At 45.4% G+C, this 24,805-nt stretch overlaps 1 protein-coding gene across 1 annotated transcript in view; it reads left to right on the top strand.

Annotated features, from left to right (window-relative positions):
* The window catches only part of PAPPA (pappalysin 1), a 181,831-nt gene that overhangs the window by 104,530 nt on the left and 52,496 nt on the right, over nt 1–24,805 (top strand). The window contains exons 10-12 of the mRNA XM_040607353.1: nt 2,101–2,297; nt 20,659–20,772; nt 21,177–21,312. Of these exons, the coding sequence (XP_040463287.1) occupies nt 2,101–2,297; nt 20,659–20,772; nt 21,177–21,312 (447 nt within the window). The remainder of the gene's footprint in view (nt 1–2,100; nt 2,298–20,658; nt 20,773–21,176; nt 21,313–24,805) is intronic.

Raw genomic sequence — 24,805 nt, 5'->3', positions numbered from 1 at the left:
TGAGCTGATAGCTTTATCCTACTGCTCCTGGGTCCACCTGGCCTACGCTTTGCTACGTCTCTGCAGAGAGAGGAGCAGAACAAGAGATGCAGAAGGATAAGGTGAGGGAACCGAGAGTTTGCCTCCATGGCTGTCACAGTGACATCCCAGCTCTGCCCCTTCCTTGAGCTGGCCAGACACAGAGCGTGTGTCTCCCAGGGGTGCATGAGCCATGGTGTAGCACTGTGCCAGCAATAATAAGCTGTGCAGAGAAACAAGGTATGTTACAGGGATGTCCAGACTGAGGTGTCAGGGCACGTATGGTTCATGAGCTGTTCAAGCACACATTCCTAGCTGGGCCAATATCAGATGAGAAGTAACAGGGCCCTGCTGGCATCAAGGCTATTGGGCAATCCAGCTGTGGGAGGAGGCAAGGCAGCTGGGCTGCTGGGGCCAGCACTGCTGGGTTGCCTTAGGGCCCATCTGCACATCCACCCGAGCCCCCTCCCACCCCCCCTCCCACCGTGGGCTAATGGGGCACCCCAGGGAGCCATTGTCATCTTTTGCCTGTGAAGCACTCTCCCGAAAGCTCCTCCTCTGAGCTCTTCGAGGTGTGTGGTATATGTTTGGTGGCTCCCAGCCATATGAAGATTTTAAGATGTGACACGTAGGGTCAAGAAGTTTGGCCACCCTGGAAATATTCACTCTGACGCAGGGCTGCACTCCTACAGCTGAACGGCTTCCAGCTTAAGCTGGGTCCTTTTCGCCCGCTCGGAGCACTAGCCCAGCAGATACAGTTCCCCACACTCACCCACGTACACAAGTTGTCCTCAGGGGTTGCGATGAAATGAAACCATAATGATATTGTTCCCTGATAGACTTCTCCATTCTTTCAAACTCACCGTCTCTCAAGGACCTGGAATTTTGCATGGGAGATTGGGAGGAAGGGAGGGAAAAAGGAGTGAAAGTCATTAAATAATTGAATTGCAATAAACTGATTTTTTCTGGCTCATGATGGTATTTCACTGTGTAAACTAGGAGGAAAAATAAACAAGGGATTTAGTAGTTTGGAAGTAGCTCAAAATAGAGCAGCCGTTGGATTTTCTGACACCTAGCTTGAGATAGTACAATGCTACCAACAGGACTCTCCTTAGGGATCGTTTCCATCAGTCCAGCTAGCAGCTCTGGCTAATTTCCTACCGTTTTTTCAGCGGGCTTATTTGCCAGACAAAAATACAACAGGCTGTCAGAACTGAATACCTCTGGGGACTGGCAATGATAATACAATACAAAATAGGATACCAACAGGTCAAAGGTTTCCATTTCACAGAGTACTCTAATGACTGAAAGTCATTATTGCTATGCAGTCTGTTTGAAAAGAGTAGATGGATCGCAGTTCAGTTTTTAATGGGCCAGTGTTACAGAAACAACCTCAAAAATTTGGCATCTTTGTTGGCAGTCTCATTAGAGAAGCCACAGAATAAATGGACAAGGGTAATAAAGTCTCCTGCTGCTTTTGATCCTTTCAGGTCAAATCTGAGTCATGTTCGTTGAAGCCGTGTGTGTATGTGGCAAGCTTACCCTCACACTATGTATACTGTATCTGCTCTCTGGATAAACAGATCTGTTTGGCCCTTTGGTCACTACAACTGTGAACTTGGCAGTTTTCACCATCCCTAAATTCACAGTTGCTGCTGTTGTTGTTTTGCAGATACCTTTTAAAAACAAAAAGGGAAACAGTGTAGACCAGACCCTCTGTTGGCGGTTTTCCATCCAAGTTGGTGGAATTATGCCAACACCCACATTGTCTCTCTATGTATAATTTTCTATCCCTGCTTTCTTCTGTCTCAATCCTTTTAAATGGAGATAGATGAAAATAAGCAGAAACCCCCCCTTACATTAGGAAAAATCTTGAGGGAATCACCCAATACAGAACTCGACTATTGTTGCTTGGCATTTTTAAAATCACCTTGCTGTTACTTAGAAGGGAGCAATGCTTTCACTTCCCAATGACCTGGTCCAGCAGATACACGACCACTGATGAATCAGGTCCTAGCAACTTGATTGCAGCCATGTGTAGCCAGTCTTTTGTGATTTCTTTTCTCTGCTTTCTTCTGGCAGATGAACCCAGCAGGTGCTATTTCCACGATGGTGATGGAGTATGTGAGGAATTTGAGCAAATGACCAGCATCAAAGACTGTGGTGTTTATACTCCCAAAGGCTTCCTCGACCAGTGGGCTTCCAATGTCTCCGTCTCACATCACAGTGACCAGCAGTGTCCAGGATGGGTGGTCATCGGTCAGCCGGCAGCAACCCAGGTAAGGAAAGCATACTCCCTTTCTTGTCCTGGAAAGTGAAGTCCAGCAAGGAGCAACATTCATGAGCGTAGCTAGACAGTCAGCGTTCATTTGTGATGTTGCCCCTGCCTGTTAACTTGCTGCTTCACCAAGGAAGGCCCCTGAGAGAAGTTTCCCTTTTTCTGAGCCTGATTAGTAGTGATGAGTTGAAATTCAGTTCCGGTCATCCAGCTAAAATCCGGCTGAAGTTGTGGCCGGCTCAGTTCCATAGGCTGTGTAGGAGTCACCTCGACTAACTAGCATCACCTAAAAGAGCAGACAGACTCTGCAAGCTAGCACAGGGTACTATCTCATGGCGATGAGTTCTGAAGGCTAATGCCGAATAATACAAAAGAATGTTCTTTCTTTTTTAATAGTTTTGTGTTTTCTGTCTCCCGGTTTCATAAAAGCACTCTATTGTTCTATTCTGAGAAAGGTCCCGTCCATTCCCAAAGCCATTCATTAGCTTCAACCCCCTTCTTACATGTCTCCTTTGTAACATAAATAGCTCCAGTTACCATAACTTTACCTTTTGTCTCCCTCAGAGAATTAGATCCAAATGAGTTCAAAAAGACATTAGATAAATGCCTGGAAAACAGAGCTGTACACGATGCAGATGCAACAGTCCAGATGCAACTTGACTCAGGAAAGCCCACATTGCTTATTATTGGTGGTTTAGAGGGTACAGCAGGGAAAAGAGCATCATAAGTAAGAGCTGCTTTGTATATTCCTCCTTCAGCATCCATTGCTGTCACTGGCTAGAGACAGAGCAGTAGATTAGGTGGACTTCTGGTTTGACGCAGCAAAGTTGTTCCTACAGTCGAATTATCTGGGGGATGTCTTGAGTAGGCAGTGCAGGGAGGAATGCCGTGTCACAGATATGACAAGCAGATTTCGCCGTGAATAGTAAACGCTAAGCATTTCCAGTTGGCTTGCAAGGGAAAACATCTTTATGCAAGAGACTTGGCCTCGTTCACATTGCACAAGTCTGTAACAAATTAATGACCAGGTCAGTTTTAAATGCACAAAGCGTGGTTAGCTGGCATAGTACCAAGACAGAATCCTGAGCCCAGTATTGCCTTTTTGTCATGGTCTCATTTATTATTTTGCGCCGTAAAAGGAACTTTCCCCTGGACCCCTACCAGTGCCTTCGTAATTTCTTTCTCATTCGAGCTCCCTGTATTGTAGTAGAGCCCAAAGCCCACTGTCTGCAGTTCAGGTGCTGCTTTATGCGTACGTCCCCCAGCACTCTGTCCCCGTGCAGCCGCTATGGAGAGCTGCCCTGATTTTCTCCTAATGCACTGGTGGAAACACAGCCATGCCGTGCAGTAGGTAACATATGGTCCTGCAGTGGAAAAAACACCACCACGCGCACACACAACAGAAAGCCCTGCTGTGTAGCCACAACTCAGGCATGTTTGTTGTACCCAGATGAGATGAAGTTGTCACAGCCTTGTAAAAAAAGAAAAAAAAAAAAAAAAAAGGAAAAGGCAAAAAAACCCTGTTGTATTTATAGGGAGAGCACTAGCATATCACACACTAGCAGAGTGAATGGGAACATGCCTCCTGTTATTGCCTGGCCCCTGGGGAGATAACAGTGTGCTATTTACTTCTAGCAAAAGGAATTTTTGCTTTAGCTCAGCTGGTCCTATTACACCAGTTTGAGTGCATGGGGTTCATTGACCTTTTTAATTGTATATGTTGAGAAAGTCTTTGTTTTCCCCAGGAACAAGACAGCCTCATCAGCTTGTGAAAGCACCTGACTTGTCACTCTGGAGAGGTTAGGTGGGGCAGCAGGTCATCAGTCTGTTAGCTAGCAGAGATGAAAATTAACCTAAGTTCTTCACTAATCACTGCATGTAATGATCAGTGGTGTGTAAACATGTTTGGCTTCATTATCTGCACAAGCATTGAACCTTAGGGAGTTTTTGTATTGATGAAAGGAGCACCTTTCCTCACCCAGATATCTTTCAGAGTGGGTTGTGTGCTTGCTGGGCTTGTGCAAACTTTTCATGTTGTTGCTGGGTAGTTTCCTGATTAATCAGAGTGGTATTTGTGTTGGCTTCTCATCAAGAATGCCATGAAAGATATGTTTGAGTGCAGTGCACAGCAATATACAGCATACATAAACTGCCGGTTTGTAGCCATCCCCATTTCTCATAATTGCCCTGGTGCTCTCAAGGTGCTTTAAAGCATTTTAAGCCTGTCCTTCATGATTTAAAATGTTTCTCATCCTTACTAACACCCGTTTCTCTGCATGACTCTCATAGTTTTGCCTAGGCTGTTTCTAGGAGCAGCATCATGGGTTGGTTTCTTCCTGTGGTGCTTCTCAGCAGCATCTGCTTGCGCGCACTTGTTTTCTGTTGGAAGATCGTTTCTGAGCACAAGCAGGAAAACACTTCCTTATTATTGTAGGGTTGCTTTTGCAAACTGACCACCCCACACCTGTTTGCCCAGTTAACCTAAGACATTGCCCCTTTCTGCAGAGTTGGTTGTTCCTTAGAAGTAGAGAAGAAGAAGCCGGAGCTTGCTTACTATTTTGAGAGGGATCTTACCTGCCAGTGCCTTACTTGGTATGAGGCTGCTCAACAGCAACATACTAAGGGAAGGGGGGGAAAAAAAGTTCACAGTATAAGATCTGTTTTGAACAACAAAATGCTTACAAAAAATGACACAGTCTTGGCAAAGAGATACACATTTGAAAAATGGAAAGGTCAAACAGCCCACCCCCACCCCCACCCCCACACCCCTTTAAACAATCCCTCCTTCTGCAGAAGCAAGGCTGATAGACAGCCACTTCTACTTTCCTGGCAGCCACTCTTCAGTGCTGATTAAGAAATATTCTCAGTACTGACAGCATCATATTTAGAGCCAAAGAGGACCAGTCAGCAACATTGCACCAGCACAGAAATGCAAGCACTGATGCAGGGTATTTTTACAGTTTGACTTCTAATCTGGCGTCCTCCGCAGATCTTGAAGCAGATGCAGCTCCGTACCTGTTGTCAGCTGCAGGAGGAATTCAGCAATAAGGGCTTTGCACACTCTTGGGCTGCTCTTTTCCCTACCGCTCTTGCTGTGAGTTTGTAAACAGCCTCTCCTTGCCATCCACTGTGTGTGAAATATTATCAGTGCTGATGTACTGGTTGTGTGGGGTTTTCTACAGCACTGTTTATTTCTCAGGGCCTTTCTTGTGCTAAAGATTATTGATGCTAGCATTAAGTCATCAGCTAGTGTATGCTGGCAAAGACTACAAACAGGCAGTAGCACTGGGCAGATTTATACTAGCTGAAGGACAGATCTGGTAGGCATAAACAGACAGACAAAGGGTGCTTCAGCTGATCTGTTTTGTGAATAGCTGTGATTTTTTCTGTATTGGAAGTCCCCAGGGACTTATTTCTCTGACTGGTTTGTACTCAGCTAGGGTCAACCATCTCGTTACCAGCCGGAGGGGGTAGGGCACGGCCTCCTGGCACCAAGGTAGGCACACCTGGGCTTGACAAGACATGAATTCAAAAAGCCAACTCATGGCCTTCCCAGACAAGCCCTGTTGTATTGTCACTGGTGAAGCTGTGTCAGTGAGGAGCGCTAAGCAGGAACGTGCAGGTTACTGTAAAAGTTTGCCTGTCTTGTAGGGTTCAAGAAACCAGGGTCTTGCAACAGCCTTAGCCAGCTCAGTCACCATGCCTCATTGCACACCAACTTTGTTCTGCCACAGCTTACACTCAGTGGGCGCATTAGCTCATATGTTAGTCCCTCCTATGGTAAGTTGTACTGAGCAGGAAGGATTTAGGTATTTTGAAGTGTGTTTTCTATATAGATGTGCCTTTGGAGGAGGCTTCTCACAGGACGGTTTCATAAGGGTTGCTCCATGGCTTGGGTGAGAGGAGCAGAGGCAGGTGGGTGCAGACCAGCCACAGGCGGCTGGAGATGCCGTTTCTCCTTTCTTGCCGGTAGCACTCCTGCTTCTGGAGAACCCATTCATCTGCAGTTTCCCTTTGGGCCTTTATTATAGTGATAAGGGACTAAGGGATTTTTAGGTGGCTTATTGCTGACCTCGTTACTCCTGTCCCAGCAATGTGTGCTCAAGACATGGGAAGTTGGTGTGTGCATTGCTCATGTAGAGGGCCAGTCCCCCAGGAATTATGTCTTTCATGCATTTCCTCCCAGTTGTGCAGAAATTGTTTAGGCCAAGTAACCACTTATATATATAAAAGAGGGGTTTTTTTTCCTCCCTATGCTATTGTTTGAGTTTGCTTTGCCCCTGTATGGAAAAAGCCACACAGCTCAGGCACAGTTAACCAAAAGGGGACTCTTTCCTGAGGCTGCTGGGCACAGACAGATCCTGGGATTCGTTTTCTTTCCCGGACTGATGAACACACCCTGTTCTCCTCTGGGTACCCCACAGGGGCTGCTATGGAGTAAGATGTTGTGGAAGAGGATTCTTATTACATCTTTCCCACAAACAGGCCCCCTCCTGCCCCTATTACAGTTCCCACAGTTGCACTCACCCAGACCCACTGCAACAAACTTATTCTTCCACCAGCAGCAGGAAGATGTCTAGAATTGCAGTATGTCTGAAATTGCCCACAAAAGGAGAACACAGGAGGACAAAAATATTCTGAATGCTAGGAAAAATAACATGGTAGAGTGAGGGCTCCAAGTCTGGTAAAAAAATACCATAAGAAAATTAACGAGAAAGATGATGAAGTTTTCTGCCACACAGTTTTATTCTGTCTAATAAATACAACACTGAAGATAATTCCCCAAAGAACCAGCAAAGCCAACAAATAGAGTAATCTTGAACAGGAGTGGGAAGAGAGGAAACCTGCAACTTTTAATGGAGAAGCCATTCCTTTCCTTTGGGGTGCTCTTGCTGAGAAGAGGGAGGGTGTCTGTCTGTCGACTCTGCAAGTGGCTCTTTTTGAACTTCCCAATTCACAGCCAAGTCCTGTTGCTTTTCAACGGTAAGAGTTTTGTTGTGGTTGGAGGGATAAAAAAATCTCCATTTTTAATAAGATGATTTGCTTTGCAAATGTCTTTGTTATTTATAGCCAGGCCAGGCTTTGAACCACTAATCTCTGGAGGATGAGGGCAGAATCTCACTAAGAAAAACCATTAATGGAGGAACCATGAGTGATCAGAGACCAGTTCTGGAAAAAGATGAACTAGACAATGTGCACAGGCTGTTGCAAGAGGAATGTAGGTTTGCTGTACGCATCTGAGCTCCTTTCCAGTACTGGCTGATCCACCAAAAAGCTTCAGCTTAGCTTACAGTGTCTCCAAGTCTAAAGTTAGTTCAAGGGGGTCCAAAGCTTTGTCTTTATTTCAGCCTTCCCCCAGATACTTCAGACCAGTCAATTTGGTCTTCTGCCTGAAGGCTGGAGAGTTACATCACGAGCCTGGCCCTGACCATCAGGCAAATTCAAGCTGGAATGCTCCTCCCTTGGCTTAAATGATGATATTTTACTTTTTTTTTTTTCAATGTGCAGGGGTTAATTAAGCCTTATCACAGCCACACTGCTCACTTTCTATTCCATTTAATAGAGGTGGAAACCAGAGCACAGAAAGGTAAAGCTACTGTTTGAGAATTAAACCTCAGTATCCTTCAGAGATGTTGCAGGCATTGGGCATTATTGAGCCTAGCTCCCCCACCACCACCCAGGACGAGGAAGTTCAGGATGTCTTGAAAGGGAGATGTTCCTATCTTGGATAAAAAGAAAATTGTTCAGGGCCTGCTGAGAGTTGCTGTCAGGGAGCAGAGACATGCAAGGGGTTTGTGGTCATTTTAGCTCTGTCAGCCACCTCATGTCTTCCCATTTGTGAATTAATCAGTCTTTATCTTAGCACAATTTGGCTGTTCATTCCCAGTACAAAAAGACTAGAAAACTGTCCACCCAGCTCCTCACTTTAATGGCTAGAAAACTTGTTTCCAACTTGTCTTGCTGGGAAAGGTGGATTTTGCAACCTCTCTGCTAAAGGCACTCTACTGGTCCCTCCTTACATGTTTTCATGGCTGCTTTGCCTCATTGGAGTAGGTGGTCCATGCAAGGGGTCCACATCAAGGTGAGGAATGCTACAAAGATGTGTGCTAACATCAGTGCCATGGCTCCTGCTCAGGAGTCATCTCAGTATTCTGGGGAGGTCTCTAAAGCAAAATAAAATGAGAGATGGGATGTCTAGGTAGGCTGACTTGGAAAAGGCTCAGTTGCAGAGAGATGGCTGAGAAAGAGCATTTACCCTTAAAGTCAGTTGAGAGCTGGCTGGAGAAGAGGGGATGTTGCCCATCACCTGGCTGCCTTCTCCCTGCTAGGACAGACAGTGATTCCCTCCCTCTCACCCCTCCATCCCTACGTCTTCTAGTGTTCCCCTGCTCCTGGCAGTAGGAAACCAGCAGACCCCATGGCTGATGTCGTAGCCTCTGGCTGATTTGTGTAAGGGGAGGACAGAGAGAACACAATGAGATGTCAGAGGAGATTCCAAGAAATTTTGCCAAACACTCAAGGGATATTTTTTTTTTCTTTCCACTCCCCCCCCCCCCCCCCCCCCTTAGTTTTGAGAATAATTTTTCAAGAGCACATATGCAAGTCATCTAAGGGAAACAGAACAGTGAGTACCAGGGGCTGGTACACTGTGTTCCCTTTGTGTACTGTAGAGAAAATAGATAAAAGAAACAAAGGATGATGCAGAGAGCAAAGCAGCCATCAGTACTCTCAGAGAGGTTCAATCTGACCTTTTCAGAGATGAAGGTCAAACCAAAAATCCTCAGGTGCTGGAAACTGGTCCTGTCTTCCTAGGACCAGGAGACATTTACCACTAATGAAACGAGAGCAGAATTCCATGCTGTTTGTTGTTGCTAGAAGCAAGAAGAAAGGCAAGAAAAGAATATTGTCTTGGATAATAATGAGGATTATGTGCTTCTTTGGGAAGTAACTTACCATTTTATGATCATATCTACTGTACACCCAGCCACCCACCCAGATTACATGCAGTAATAGAAAACAGCTTGGACCCCCCCCAAGCATCAGCGAGCTGGAAAGCCAGACCCCACGACCGTGGCGGTGCTCGTTAGCATGCACTCTTCTGAAAGGAGACCCCCCTCCTCGGCCCTTGCCCCTCAACCTGCCAGTCTCTCTGTCTGCTGTTGCTGCTCACAAGCCTTTAGATGCAGAGCATGTCCAGCCGTAAGCGTGGGATAGCTCTCCTGCATCCCATCCGGGTTGTTTGTCTTGGGTCCCTCTCCATTCAGAGCAGAATGATTTTGCATAAATGCATCGACACGTCTGCTTTGTTCATGCATGAAGGGTTCTCGGCATTTCTCATCCTGCCCCCACCCCAGCCATCTTCTCCCTACCCCCCTGGCATGTAGCTTCACCAGCTTTTGCATGATTTCCCTGTGCAACAGCAAATAAACCTGCCTGAAGCATTACCAGTCGATCAAGTGCAGTTAAAAATATCCAGTTGATTATTTTGGATAAAATTAAAACAAGTGATCGGAAGGAGGGGATGGAAAAGGGTTGCAAGAGTGAAGCTGTAGTGGCCTTTTACTATGTAATTTCATTTCATGTTCTTCACAAGAAAACATGTAAAATATGTAAACAGAGCTCTCCAGGATTGTAATGTAGCTACATAGCCACAGATAGACAGGCAGGCAGGGTGCTATTCTTCAGCAGAACGGAATGCCATCCCCAAAACCACACGATCATTTCTTTAAGCTGAAAGTAAACTTTCTCATGCCAGGAGTGGAGAATTTGTTTTTTTTATTTTAAATGAAGGATTGTCTGCTCTACTTATTCCAAGTACCGTAGGCATTTTAGCCCACATTGTCACAAGAGACCTCATATTTTGAATGCCAATGAATTTTAGGGTGTTCATCTTGAGATGTCTCTAAAAGGCATGGTTTTTGGTGGGTGGATGGGGAGGATACCCAGTACTGTCCACAGGTCTCTCGAGTCAATCCCTCTGTCCCTACCTGCAAATAAGTATCTGCTTTAAAAGGAAAAAAAATAAAAAACCAAACAAAAACCCCACAAACCAAACAACAAAATTGAGGACCATTTGGATAAACTCCTGAGCGGCTCTAAATCTCTCCTGAATCATGCTGCCTTAGTTGGAGCTGTAACTGTTGAGGTACCCCAAATCCGTGCTCATTTTTGGAAATACTGCCTGCAAAGTTAGAGGATTGCTGTTTCCTCTGAGGTAATTTTGGTGGTAAGTCTGATAAGAAGACATGATTCACGCGTCTGGTAAGTGGGCCCAGCTCCCTCTGCTATCAGCAGGAGCCTCCCCCGGGCCTGGGTTTCCACCGTAGCCTCAGGGTCTGGCTGCAGACTGCAATTCGTGCCAGGAAATGGTTATTTGCATGATCAGTGCTATTATCAGCCTGCGCATGTACCTACCCACTGGGAGAAGCCCTCACTTCAGGAGAACATCAAGTTCTGCTTAGCCATTTCGGTCATTGGGCCAAAATCCTTACACTTGGCACTTTGGCCAGAGGATCTTATTTTCCCATTTTTTGGTAATTAACCCTTGCATCATTGCTCTCAGAGAAGACAAGTCTCTTTTCAGGGAGAAGCTGAAGCACAGGGTAGAGATGACCTTCCCTTCACCTTTCTCCAGCCAAATACCTTTCAAAAACCTGCTCTTCCAGCGGAGCAGATCTGTTCCTGGTGCACAGCACTGTGCACTCAGGCCCTTCCCAGCTGGAAAGGAAAGGCGCACTGTGTGGAAATGTAACTGTTTCCCAGGGTCTGTTTCTGGTGGGACGGACCGAGCCTCAGCAGTTGTGAGTTCCTCCATCCCACCCTCCTGGAGCCTGCTCCTGGAGGGCAGTGAGGCTGAAGGAGCCATGAGCTTCCTCTTATAGACGATCTTCATACTTGAATCCCCCAGTGACTTCTTTTGGGAGCAGCTGGGAGTTTCTGTGAGCTCCCCTGCTAACCTGGGGCTTCACGAATGAAATGCTCCAAGTGGTCTTTTGGCTTTTGTTGGAGGTCGAGGTTTATCAGAGCAACAAGGGCTGTTCTGAGGTTAGAGGGAAGCGACAGGCTTCCCCAGACACTTGCAACCAAACCTTGACTTGGGTGGAGATGAGCATGGGCTGGAGGAAGCAACTGGCTGCTGTTCTGTGGACTTTCTCTGGCTGGTCAACTCCTTCAGAGGAATTAGTTTGCATGACAGTGGTTTCGTCACTGCAGCTTCAGTGGGAAAAGCTCGGTGAAGCAGGGGGGGACCTTCTGATTTGCATGGCACAAGCCGTGCCTTCAGGTATTAAGAAAAAGAAGTCACAAGGTTTAACCTTCACACACGCTGGTGTAGGGCCGGCTGGTTGGATGGGGCACCGAAAGGCTTCACCTCCCGAGGTGTAACTGCAGGCAGCTCCCCAGACGGCACATGGTAGCTCCGCTCCCCCCGCTGCACTCCCTGGGAGCCCTGCTACAGCCTTCCCTCTCGCTGTTAAATTCAGGGCCTCTTCCCAATGTATCATCTCCCTGGATGTATCCAATTAGGGCCTGTTGACAGCCCAGAGCAGACTTATACCCTTAGGATTAGAGGCATGTGTATGTCTTCATATAGGGAAGGACAACAACTGGGTGGCTGGCTGGCTCGCTGGGAGTGCGGTGTGGGAAGCCGAGCAGCTTGGAGAGGGAAAAGGAGCCAGGGAGAGAGAGATTTGCACCCCCAGTTATCCTTGCATGTGGAAACACTGTGTGATGAGGGTTGCGTGTGGTTTACACAGCATGTTTACATGGTCCATAACCCTAAACAAAGCTGAAAAGCATGACTTTAACTCTGGAAATAAAAGCGCTGGAAACCCCTGTTTTTCTGCACATGAGAAAGTTTTGTTCTTTAAACACACAGATGTTTTTAAATGAAAAATCACTCTTTTGACCTTTCCTGAATGTGATCATGTGGTCAGAGCTGACATTAACCACTGCACGGCTGTTTGCTTCAGCCGCAGGCAAAGCTTAGCGAGCAATCTTCAGAGCTCATGGTAGCACCTGTGTTGTTTCATCTCTCTTGGAAGCTGCTCCTGTGCCCCGCGTGGACTCGGGGTGGTTCAGGGGACGTGAGGTTAGGTAGGGGGCTAGTTAGGGTCTACTCCTACCATGCTGGGAAAAAACCCCACATTGTTGTTTTTTCCTGCTTTTAGCTGGAAATGTGTAGCTTAATATTCCCCACCAGTTTGTCTCTCTTCCTATCAAAAATGTTGCCCAAGTATTTCTAAGCATCCCTGTCCACCTCAGCCAGTGTGTTATCCTGATGGAGCTCTTCATCGAGCTGAAGTTCTTTAGGGATTTGTCATTGTTGCTTTTGGGCTTTCTTTAACTAGCTGTGTGCTTTCTTCATCCAAGCAAATTTATAGGACCAGTTTTGGAAAGGAAGGAGAGGATGTTACCAAGTAGATTGTAATAAGATCAATCCTGCTTTTCCTCACAGGGGTGCCAAACCAGCAAAACTACAATGAATCCAGTGAGTCAGATCTGCTAATATAAATATAAATATAAATATAAAAATACATTTAAGATCCTTCTAAAGTGTGGCGAACGTTCTGCCTTTGACAGTTTGATTTTCTGATGCCAGCTGCTCTCAAATGAAACACTCCAGTCAAAGAAATAAAAAAAGAGGAAAAAAAAAAGTTTTTCTCTATTCCACTCATCAGTGGTAAAAGCTTATGGGATGGGATTGTTTTCCTTTGCCGCAGCACCTCCCCGGCCAGCCTTGGCCCGGATTGTGTGTGAGCTTTGCTGGAGTGGACCTAGCTGGTTCAAGTTAGAGACAGGCAGTTTGGGAACCCAAGTGTGCAGCCAACAATAATGTTCTGGCTACTGTATTTGTTTAACCTTGCTCTCCAGTGGATGGATATACAGTCTGTTAAAGCACTTATCAGTCTATAATACCTTCACACTTTTGCGAGCAGAACTGTGGAAGTCGTAGGCAGGAGCTTTTGCTGCAGATTGAAAATGTCTTTTAGCTTAAATGAGGCTGATGTTTGCAAAACTGAAGGTATAAGGTCTTGTTCGGGTGCTGTTTCTTTATGCTGTCTGCCTAGCAGGTTGCATTTGGCTGCTCTTTCTGCTGGTAGATGTATTTGTGAATTTGAACATAATAGCAGAATGCAATTCAGCGCTGAGTCTAAGAATTATGCCTCGTAGGTGAGATCCCGGCAGTGCTGGGGTGGAAGATGCTGTTGTTTGAGAGCAGCTTCTTTATGTCCTACTGCTGTGTTGAAGAAATAGCAAATGTCTGATGTGAATAAACAGGAGCACATGGCAAATTGCTCAGCTACACTTTCATGTGCTTCACATGAGCCTGCATTCCACGCTGCTGTGCACTTGGAGTTATCACTTGATTTTGCATCTTTTCAGCGTGTGTTCCTGAATGGCGAATGAAGCAGGGGCAAGGAAGTTGCACTCAGGAGCTCCAAACACTGGTGTTTACTTGTGGGCTTGTATCAAAGTTGACTTGGTTATTAAATCCCATTAGTGCAATTAGTTCTTCTTTTTCTCACATTTTTTCTGTAGTTTCTGGCCCAGGCTCAAATGATGTCTTTGGGGTGATCCTTTGAACCATGCAAAAATCATCTGGTTAGGGTTTTGTTGTAGAATCAAAAATCTATGTTGTTTTTTCCACAGGTCCAGCTAGCATCCTAGTTATTTTGATTACACCTGGCTGGATGTCAAAGCCAATGTGGGTTTGGGATAGGGCCAGTTAGAACTGATTTACAGTTTTTTCAGGTATATCATGTGAAGTTTATGGTTTTATGTGATTTTGATTTGAACTCATCGGTTTTAAATGAAGCTTGCTTTGAATCTGGAGATAACAGAAATTCAAAGGAAAGCTCAAAGAATGCAGGTCTGCATGATTTAAAAATGGAAATATATTGTTCATACAGACTCTTTGGAAGTGGAATAACTGCATTTTTTGAGAAAGTTAAAGTTAATAACACATGTTGAATACACATGCAATCTGGGCCATCACCTAATGGAAACCCCTGTAGCTTCCATTACTTTCCTGCAACTAAACCAGCTTATATGACAAAACAAAACAGCCCTTGCATCTCCCACTCATTTCTGAATCACAGCCCTGTGCTACATCCAAAACTCTATCCAAGGAAATTTCCCTTTGGAAATGAACACCATCATTTTTATTGTAAAGTAGAGGAATTTATCATCGTGTCACATTGCAAACAAACTATTGATGCTGTGCCATATCGGCTGCAGTATTTTCAGACACGTAAAGGTCACTTTCCAATGACTAAACAATTCAGTTGGAAACTGGGGCTCTGTGCTGAGAAAGCTGTAGTAACATGCTGATCAAATACTAAATCTGCAAGATCCAGAGACCATCAGCTGCTCCAGGTTGAAAGGGGAGGTGGCTGTGCTGAGGCTGGACATAGCAACCCAGCAACGGGGCTTTATTTCATCTTGCAGGAGATGTAATCTGCTTCCCAATCCCACAGCCAAATCCTGTTCTTCATTACACAGGTAAAACTGACAGATGAGATTTCCTCTTACTTCTGAGCCAACCAAATCTGGGAGTAATATAGCATCAGTGCGTTACCCCAGGAGTTTTATCAGCTTCCAGTTGATCAAGCTTTTCTGTTGATCACCTGCCTGCATGCCTTTGTCCTGGAGCAGGACATGCTGCAGTTTTTCATCTTTTGCCATCAGACCTTGAAGTACCCCAATGAAAACAGGCAAAAGCAGACAAAGAGCATGAAACTTAGGAAAGCTGTGTATCAGACGCAGAGGACAAGGAGAGGTAGGAGCTGCAGTTTGTGAGCATCAGAAGTAAGGGAAAGTTGCTGCTGGAGAAGAAGCAGCAGCCTAGAAGGTAAGAAGGCTGTTGAAAGAGGGAGTACACAGCTTTCTCTCATCATCTGATGCTTATAATCTAGGCTGCTGAATCTTGGATTTGGGTTGGGCTTTTTTATTTTATTTTTTACAACAACAGGGTATTTTAAACTCATTGTTAGTGCACATAAAACCATAATATATGTACCAGTTTGGAAAAAGTAACTTTGAATGCTTTCCTTAAGTCTTAGAGGCCAACCTGAAATGACCCGATGATGACTTTCATAGTTGGGCAGACAACCGTTGACTCAGATCTTCTGATGAGACAAATCCAGAATACTAATAAAAGAGACTAGTCCTAAAGCATTTCTGACCAGAACCTAGAAGAAAACCCAGAGCAAAATTCCTGATGTCCCTTGAGTAAGCCTATGTCTATAATTTCCATCTGAGCTCTGTGGGCTCCTGAGGTTTGCAATGGTCATAGGAATTGGCTGATTTTTGAGGTGTTTGTTTGAGCCCAAATGGTGGCCTTTTTAATGCTTTGGTGCTCACTAATGCAGGCAATTTCATTTTTCTGGAACTCCAACCCAATTCCCAGCCTAAATGAGAAGAACAGTGCAACAGCTTTCAGAACAGATTGGAGGTCTGTGCTGCAGTCGGCAAACTGGGTGGTGTCCATGTGGCAGTCAAGCTGCCTTATAATATTGGGCAATAAACAAGCAGGAACCTTTCTGGTATTTAGCAACTGCACCATAGTATCTCATCCTTAGTAAGATTAACCTTAGGTCTGCAAAAACAATAGCATATTTAAGAATAAAAGGTCTGGGTGACTGCCAGCCACCTTGTCTGGCAATGGAGAGAGAAAGTTTTCATCTGTAAGGGATGTGTTAAAATGCTGCTCGTGTCATGGTTGGGATTCTCTGGCATGTGTTGAGTTAAATATAAATAACATTCTGCAGAGCAGTCAGCTAAAAATTGTAAATTAATTAGGTTTCAGTATTATGGTTGAAAACTGTTCTTTATCTGGATCTTCAAACAACAGAATAGGTTCTGTTTGTGCCTCCACAGGTTCCGTTTCAGTCCATGAGTTTTTCTGTGGACTTGTACAACCTCACTCAGGATGTTGTGTGCTCCCCAAATAGACGTGGCTGTGGCTTTTACCAACAGATCCTGTTCCTGCTTGTTCTGTGGCTGCTGTTTTGCAAATGGGACACGGTATAGCCTGTTTCCCAGGAAGCTGTAGCGATCTGCCTGGGCGCAGAAGGGTCAGCAGCATGGTCCCCAGTAGGAAGGAGGGAGGGAGAGGCAGAAGCTGCGTGTGTGGGGACAATAGCCCCTCACCCTTCTCCCCCAGGAGGAGGTTGCTCCCTGCTGCCTGATGGAGAAGTGTTGGCGACAGCCCTTCACAGCCGTACGTAGCTTGAAGACATAGTCTGGAGGAAGCCCCACCACGGGACAGCAGATGGGATTTGGGGAGCAGACAGATCTGCGCGCTGGAGATTTGCTGTGTTTACAGCCGCCTGTGGGCATGCAGACAGGCATGTCCACTCCAGCCGCGGCGTCAGCCGTATGCCAGCGCTGAGTAGGGCAGCATCCTAGTTTAAATAGCAGCTTTGCCTGTCAGCATTTAGAATTATTTTGATGTTACAGCGTGAGAGATGAGAACCACCAGTGTATGGAAAGCCTGTGGTGTCTGGCTGTGCTTGCTCAATGGGGAGGACAGAGTGGGATGGCATCTGTCTGTATTTAACCCACTCCTGGGGGAAGGTATATGCTTCATGCATGTATGTGCTAGTTTGTCCTTTCTCTTTGCAACATCTGAGCACCTTTACATGGCTAATGGCTTTTACGCTCCAGATACCTGTGTGACGTGGGGGAATATCATCCTTGTCTTACAGACGAGGGTCTCGGGCCTGGAGAAGCCAAGTGTTGCCCAGAAGGTTGTAACGGGACCAGGCACCAGGCACGCCCAGGCTGAGGCCTGCTCCAGTGCCCAGCCTGTGGGATCAGTGACCCTTAACCTGTCGTTTGTCTGCAAGAGGAGCCCATCGGCACAACCTAACGTTGCCTGCAGCCATGGGTTGGATGGGGATCGTTCACCAGGGTGCTTCCTAACATTTGCTCTTCAGCAAATTCTTCCATACTGCTTTGAAGGAAAACGATATGAGGAGATGGAGTTGATTGCAGTAGTAGATGCGTTTTAGATGTGGCAATGAACTAAGTGCTCCCGATATATCACTTTTCCCTGTCTGCTGACACGTTCCTCGGTCCCATTAAGAGAAGGAAAACAGGAGAGGCGGTTTGAAGAACATGTTGTCCCTGTGATTGACAAGAGGTTGTATAAATCAGTCAAAGGGAATCCTCCAGGCATTCCCTCTTGTGGGAAGATCCCACAGTGCTCTCTGGCCTTGTTCATTCTGTCTCTCGATGTTTGTGTACAAAATGTGTGGGTGGGAGACAAGCTGGATTAGAACCTCCAAGAGGAACAGACATCAGCAATTTTAATTGAAAGCAGCTTCCTAGGGAGGGGTATGACATGGGCTTCCAGTAAGTAGACACAAATAGTCCCCGCATACTTTGGAGCAGATACTAAACTCCTGTGGATTGCAATTGCTGTGTGGATCTGAGAACCTGGATAAGCCCCAGTGAGTGAAGTTTTTGAGTCCTGCATGATGCTGTCATTCTTCAAAGAAAATACTTGAGTGTTTGGTAACACCCTGAAATGTAAAGTACATCTATCCCTTCCCTCCGCAGCTGTCAGGTGCTTTAGCTGTTGTTTTGCATCACTGTAGCTAACGAGGATGTTAGGAAATAATTTATGTCTCATAAGCATGGATTCCTGTGAATTTGTAGCCATGAGGAGAGATGATGCTCTGCCTTCCAGGCCATTGGAACTTGCAGCTTACAAGTGGTGGTACTGCAGCAGTAAGTGCCTTCACGCTGATGCTATCTTCTAGGGATTTAGAGGTGTGACAGACTCTCCCAGCAAATGGTTCCCAGGCTTTGCAGTTGTGGTGTAGCACTCAATAACAGGCTAGAATCAAAAAGGAGATGCATTTACTGTGTGCATTAAAGCCTATTGAGGCGGTGGAGTCTGTAGGTGATAGGGGCTGTTTATCTAATCAGATTTTTATTACAAAACCTTAAAGAACTTTTTTGCCATTAGCTAAGTTTACTAGACAGCAGCTAGTGTAGAAAAAGCTCTTATGGCCACTCTGAATGTCGCATCTGTTAGACTTTTCCCACACTTCCTGATTATACTTTTCTCCTGAAAGAACTTTTTTCCCCAGTACCACTTTGAAGCACTTGTCTGAGTAGCGATGGATCAGCCTCAGCAGGAGGAAGCTTATCTAACCTGTTCAAACCAGGGCAGTCCACTGAGCCTGCACACCTCAGCTCCACGTGGCTCAGACACAGGCTCTTTATGCAATATTAAGGTTTTTGCTAATATTCTCAGGCAGAAGTAGAAATGCACACAAATCAAACAAGGCATTTAAAAACTATCAGAGATTTTCAACCCACCTCAACAGGGGTTTATTTTGAGTTTGATTCAAACTTTTGGTGAAGGTCTAGGTGAATTCTTAATACAGGTTTTCACTCATCCATTAAGTGGCACTTAAAATGCATCAAACATCAGTACTTTTGTTTCTTTCAGCCACCTTCTTGGACTAATAGAGGAGGAGATACAAGAGTAAGAACAAAATCATATAAAAGTAAGGAGGCCTTTGTTCGTGTCAAAGGGCTCTCTGACCATATAAATTGCAGATGTGACTACGATAAATTCCCTAGCTGGAGAGGTATTAAAATAAAAACCATGCTCCCAACAAGAGACAGGCTGCTGAAAATGCAAGGGAGAATTGCGAAATGGTACATGTCAAATTGCTGGCCTGGATTTCAAATGCCAAAGATAGTTTATGTAAAGCCTTACTCTGCTGTAAAATGTAACACTATCTACTGGCTAGCCTCAATGAAGCTTGGTCCCAGTTGTTTCAAAAAAAAAAAACAAAAAAAAAAAACACAACTAAAAATCTTCCAGCCCATTAAAGCTGATTTATGTTTTGCCCATAGATTCCTCTGTGCTGGATCTTGAGGGACTCAGATGATGGAGGTGATTACCTCACTTTTAGCCGATCTGGTGTCTCATTCCCAGGCATCCCAGGCTCTCTTTGCATTGCCCAGACTTTGCCTGCTGACACCAAGAGGGCAGTTCCATGCAGAATTACCAAGTGGGCATAGGATTTTGAATGGTTAAAACCACCTCTGTTAATTCTCTTGTTTTGCTTCAGGGTTTTGGTTTTGTTTTAATAATCGGGGAAATTGCTTATGGGAACAGCTTTACTGACAGCACGTCACCACCTGATTGCTCAGTTCAGACTCTGGTCTTGGAAAGAAATCCAATACTGTCCCCAAGAGTACATAGCTCCAGTTAACACCTAGCACAGGTGGTCTGTGTGACCAGTCCTAGACCCTCCTGTGGCTCACACAACTGATGGAGGTGGTTTGACCTCCATGGTTACAGTCATAACTCCATTGCCACTATACTGTATGACCCCTGGGAATTCCCTCTATCCCTGTGATTCTGGTAATGACAGTCACTAAGTTCATGAAAGCTTTGGGAATCTTAATAGGTACCCGTCAGATGTTCTGAGAGCCTCAGCTGGAGGCATCCTTCTAAAGCAGTTGTAGCCTCTTGCACGGTGGGCATTTCTCATGTTTGCTGGGGGGATAAAGGCTATGGTCATGCATGTTTCTTTTTAGAAGCAGCTTTACTGAACAGTGCATCTACCGTTTCTTGTAGCTTCATTTTCACATCTTACACACTGATGGCACTGCAAGGCTTTCTGGTACTTAGATTCTGGCATTTTTTCCTTTGAGCTTTTCATCCATGCTAGCACTTGGAATGCATTTACTCGTTCCTTAGTGGAAAGAGCAGTTTGCTTATACTCTCACTGTTGTCTGCCATGGAAGGTGCTGTAGGTGTAAGGAGAAGGTGATTCAACTTGCAGGAACTAGTTAACAAAACAAGAAACTAGTTTGCTTAAATTGGGTTGTAGAGACAGGACTTCCCTGGCTACACTTACTTCCAAGTTTACATGGCCATCTGTGGCTTCCCTGGGGTTTCAGTAACGTGCAGGTTTAAATAGGGTATTGCTTGAGTATGTGGAAAGCATCTGCAGACCCTCTGTGCTGTGAGTTGGTACGTTCAGAACCGATCATCACTTTGACTCCAGTGGGAAGAGTCGCGGTCCATTTGGGTGGGTGCAAAGTTCTGAATGCTGTCAGAGACCTTGTGCCAAATTAAGAGGAAACTGTTGGCTGCCATCCAGCTGCTGTGAGTCTTCAGCTCCTTTTCATGTTTCAGTTTTTCTTATTGAGGTGGAAGACCTGGAAACGTAACTTTTGAATAATCTCATGGTATTTAGAAACGTCATTGTTGTGTATTATTTTATTCTAGCAGTGCACCTGGACTTTTTTCCCTGCTTTAAACAGTCATAATGCTTCCTTACTGTCATCTACATCTGGTTTGGCATGTGTTTTTTCTCCTGCAGATGTGTCGAACTAAGGTGATTGACTTGAACGACGGAGTCTCTCAGTACGCCTGGTATCCCTGCACAGCCAACTTCCAGTACTCCCACATGACACAGACCATTTTCTGGCTGAAGGTAGGCAGCACACACGTCACTCAGAAGTCTGCTCTCTGCCTGTCTGTAGAAAGTTTCCTCAACAAGCAAAATACCGTGGGACAGCCTTCCCAGGGCCAAGCTGCTCCTTTCTTTGAAGTATGTTTAGTGCAAAATAGCAAAACAAAGTCTGAGCACTGTCTAGAGAGCCAGTTGTGAAGTGCCCTCCTGGGACGAGGCTATTGAATTTCTGAGGGTACAGCCTCCAGCTGCAGGGCTCTTTGACTGGAGTTTATCTAGTTTGTGTAAGAGAGGTTGGAAGAGAAGACTTCTGTGTGACCTGGGGTGGGAATTGTTATTTTAACAGTCCTGGACTGACTCTTGGGTTTCTTTAAAGCCCACCATGGTTCTCCACCTCAACCTTTGCGGGGCTTTTGTTTTCCCAGGCTTATTTTTCCCAGCCTATGGTAGCTGCGGCAGTCCTAGTTCACTTGGTCACTGATGGGACCTATTACCTGGATCAGAAGCAGGAGACCATTGGTGTGCAGCTGTTTGACACTAAAGAGCAAAGCCATGATCTTGGTAAGACTGTATTTTATTAAACTTCCTCTTTATTGCTTGCTTAATTTGTTGGTACCCCATTCACAAACTGAACAATACTCCTGCTCGGTTTTTCAAGGATCAGACGAAAAAAAAGTGCTTGCTTAATGCTCTAGGACCTGAGTTTACTAGAGTGTGTTGAAAATGAGGCATCATTTTATACAGATGTTTTTCCATTCCTGTTCACTCTGTGTTTCAAAGTGGTTAGTTCCTCTTTAGTCATTAAATAAGGACTATTTCAATGTTTCACACACAGCACCCCCCTGGAGAGACATTAACAGTGATACAGATAACTGCTGATAGCAGGGAGTGAGGGACTTGCCCCAGCTGCTGCATTCACCAGGTGTAGTTGGCTGGATCTCTAGTCCTGCTTGCAGGGAGGTTTCCATGGCTGTTTAATGGCCAACATTTTTCATGCAAAGCATTTCGGGTTTGATGAAGGTCTAATACCAGGGCTCTTGCAAACTCCTTGCATGGCCTCAGGCAGATGTGCCTGGCAGAGGCTGTGGACCTGAGTTGTGCTGAGGTGCCAGGGTGGACCATACGCTGGGCACAGGTACCTGAACCTGGCAATGTTGTGTCTGGTGCATTGATTCTGGCTGCGTTTAAGCTCCAGGACAGAGAGGCTTACCCTAGCTCCCAACTCCACGTCAGGGTACAGCTTGCATAATCCCTTTTGAGCTGTCCCCTGCCCTTTTTTGCACTAGCCATGTCACCTCAAGAGCAGTTTTTATGGAAAAAATAACCCTGCTTCCCCAGCTTTCTGTTTTACCATAACTTTGCAATTTTGACAAGCTGAAACTCAAATGAACTTCCTGCTAGTGATGAGAAAGAAAAAGGACACATACAACTGACAGGTGTTAGGTACCTATCCAGGGTAATATATAATTTGGTGGGGTGTGGAGGAAAAACAAAGAAAATATATGTGGTGTCTGCTGTCCGAGAACAAGCCAAAATTCATAGCAAGTTGTGCAGGTTGAGTCAAAATAGCTCCCAGTTTGCCAGAGCCCCTGGATTAATTTCATCCTCCTCCTTTTGCAAAACAGTGGCACATAGCTCTTTCCCTCTGAGAAATAAATGATGGAGACAAAAGCATGCCAACAAACACTTAATGCAACATTTCATGGAGACAGACAGATTGTGAGAGAAAGAGAACCAGAAAGAGGAGCAAAGAGGAAACTGAGGGTTAGGTTTTGAAATCCTCGATGAAGTTGCAACATGAATTTGGCATGGCTCAAACTGATGCCTGGAGATCTTCACAGCTAAAATGCTGCCTTCGTCATTTCCAGAAGAGGCTGGCCTGGAGCAGAGAGGTGTAGGTGGGCTACCCCACAGTTCTCACTTTGGCAGAGCTCCTCGTCACTCTTCTGTCTGAGATCTGGGTGTGACATTAAGTCTTTGTCCAGGATATTGAATTTGATGTGTTTTAATTGTCACTGTGGCAAGCTAGTAACTGCAGCTGAGATGCAAACTTTGGCATGCACTGGGTGCAGGACTGACTGCAGACGGTCAGTCGGCCTTAAGCAACAGCTGGTGGCAAACTAGAAGTATGTCCAGAAGGAAGTAGCAATAATTTAAAGCTTGATCAGTCCTCAGTGTGCTAGACGCTCCCATGAGCAAAACACAGTCTATCCAGAAGTGCAGTTTTCCACCTTGATCAAAGCAAATTTTTTCCATGTGAACTCCCAGAAAATAATGAGAAGCTTCTTTTGAGTCTCAGTAGGAGATGGAGAGGTTGGGACACCAAACACCTCGGTGCTGCTAGCTCAGAGCCATTGAAGACACTGGGGTTCAGCTGCCAGGTACTTTGCAAGAGCATTGAATTGAGCATTGAATAGGTGGATACAGAGCATGGGGACAGCTCTAGCTCCGCTGCCATGGGCGCATGTACTGTCTTGAGTGGCTTTTTGCTAATGAAGGCAGGTTAGTTAAATGAACCTGACCCGTTCAGTCCCCGTTTAACTTGTCGGAGTCAGAAAGCACAAGCAACTGCAGCGCAGCTCTGAGGGTCTGTTTTGTTGTGGACACCACCTGAGTGTGAGGAATGAAATTGAAGTGAATAAACAGCCTCATACCATAAGGTCTTTCTTGGCTTTCCATCAGAGAAGGCAGAAACTTCCAAGGAATTTGGGAACCCGGGATTTTGAGTATTAACTGCACCTGTTTGTAAGTGAGAAACGTGCACCGTTCCACAAGGAGCTGATATCAAAAGACCTGTGGGAGGCAAGTAGACAGGGAGGTTATTTCAGGGTCAGGTAAAGACCAAAACAAAAAGACTTTTGCTTTTTTATTTTATGGGTTTTTTTTATTATTACAGGAAGATTTTTTTTTTAATTAGAGGGTGGGAGATAGATGTTTAAAGAGAGTGGTCAGAAGTCTGTCTTAATTCACAGGAAATCACTTTCTAAGGAGAAAAATGAAAACTTTTTTATTCCTTCACTTTTGAGTCAAGAAACCTGAACTGGGAAAAAAAATTAATAATAATAATAATAGAAATCCCTGAGCCAGTTAAACATGCAAATATAATTTATTTTATTTCCAAATTTGTAAGTCTCTCATGGTAGCCAAAGGGCCTGGGCCAAAGCCGTTGCTGGGGGAGCTCCAGTGAAGCGAATGGAGCTGGAGCCAAGCTGATCCTCGGAGTGATGCCACGGAGCCGCGGAGGCAGGGCTTTGCTGGCAGCCAGCAGGCCGTGAATCTCAATTAATGAATTTGAGGCCAGCTGACAGCTGTCTGTCCTTTCAGTTGCCCCTGAGATGGATTTGGCCCATTTGAATTCAATTTGCCTGTACCTGAAGGTGGAAATTTATTCCCAACTATCCCTGAGTACCTTCTCTGCTGAAGAAAAGGGATTAAGAAGTCTCCTTGTCATCTCTGGTGCTTCTGTGCACCTCGCTCTCTGGAGAGCCTTATTTTCCCAAGGCACAATTATTTTCTTCTCATAAAAGAGGACCTGTAATACCCTCAGTGGGTCCATCGCCCTTGTTTCTGTCTCCAGGAAGATCTTCACCTTTTTTATCAAAGAACAAGATACCCTAAACCTGAAAACCATTAATAAAAAAATCAAAACTGGGCACATTTAGTGTAGAGCTCATGCAAAAAAAAAGTTTTATGCTGAGTGCTAATGACATGCACAGCTACAAACAAGCCACTGGTGTGCTGGCCACGGTGCACAAAGCCACCCAGCCTGCCAGCACCATTTGATGCACGGTATAAAGGGTCCAACTGTCCTCTCAGACCGGTTTTACAATAGCGCGACTCCGCTTCCTCCGTGATGGTTGCTCCTGATTTAACAGAGTACAATAGGAATGTAGCTGTGGTCTAAAGAAACTGCTCTGAGAGCCTGCCGTGCTTGTGGAGAGAATGGCAGCCTTTCTTCAGCTGTCTGGAGGGATATACTTCTCTGTTAAGCTCTCCGGAGCGATTTGGGAAGCCCCTCCAGGCAGCTTACCATAACTTTTCAGCTCTATAGGAC

This window comes from Falco naumanni, chromosome 9 (assembly GCF_017639655.2).
Source record: "Falco naumanni isolate bFalNau1 chromosome 9, bFalNau1.pat, whole genome shotgun sequence".
NCBI classification, from domain to species: Eukaryota; Metazoa; Chordata; class Aves; order Falconiformes; family Falconidae; genus Falco; species Falco naumanni.
This window is presented reverse-complemented; position numbering and strand designations above follow the sequence as displayed.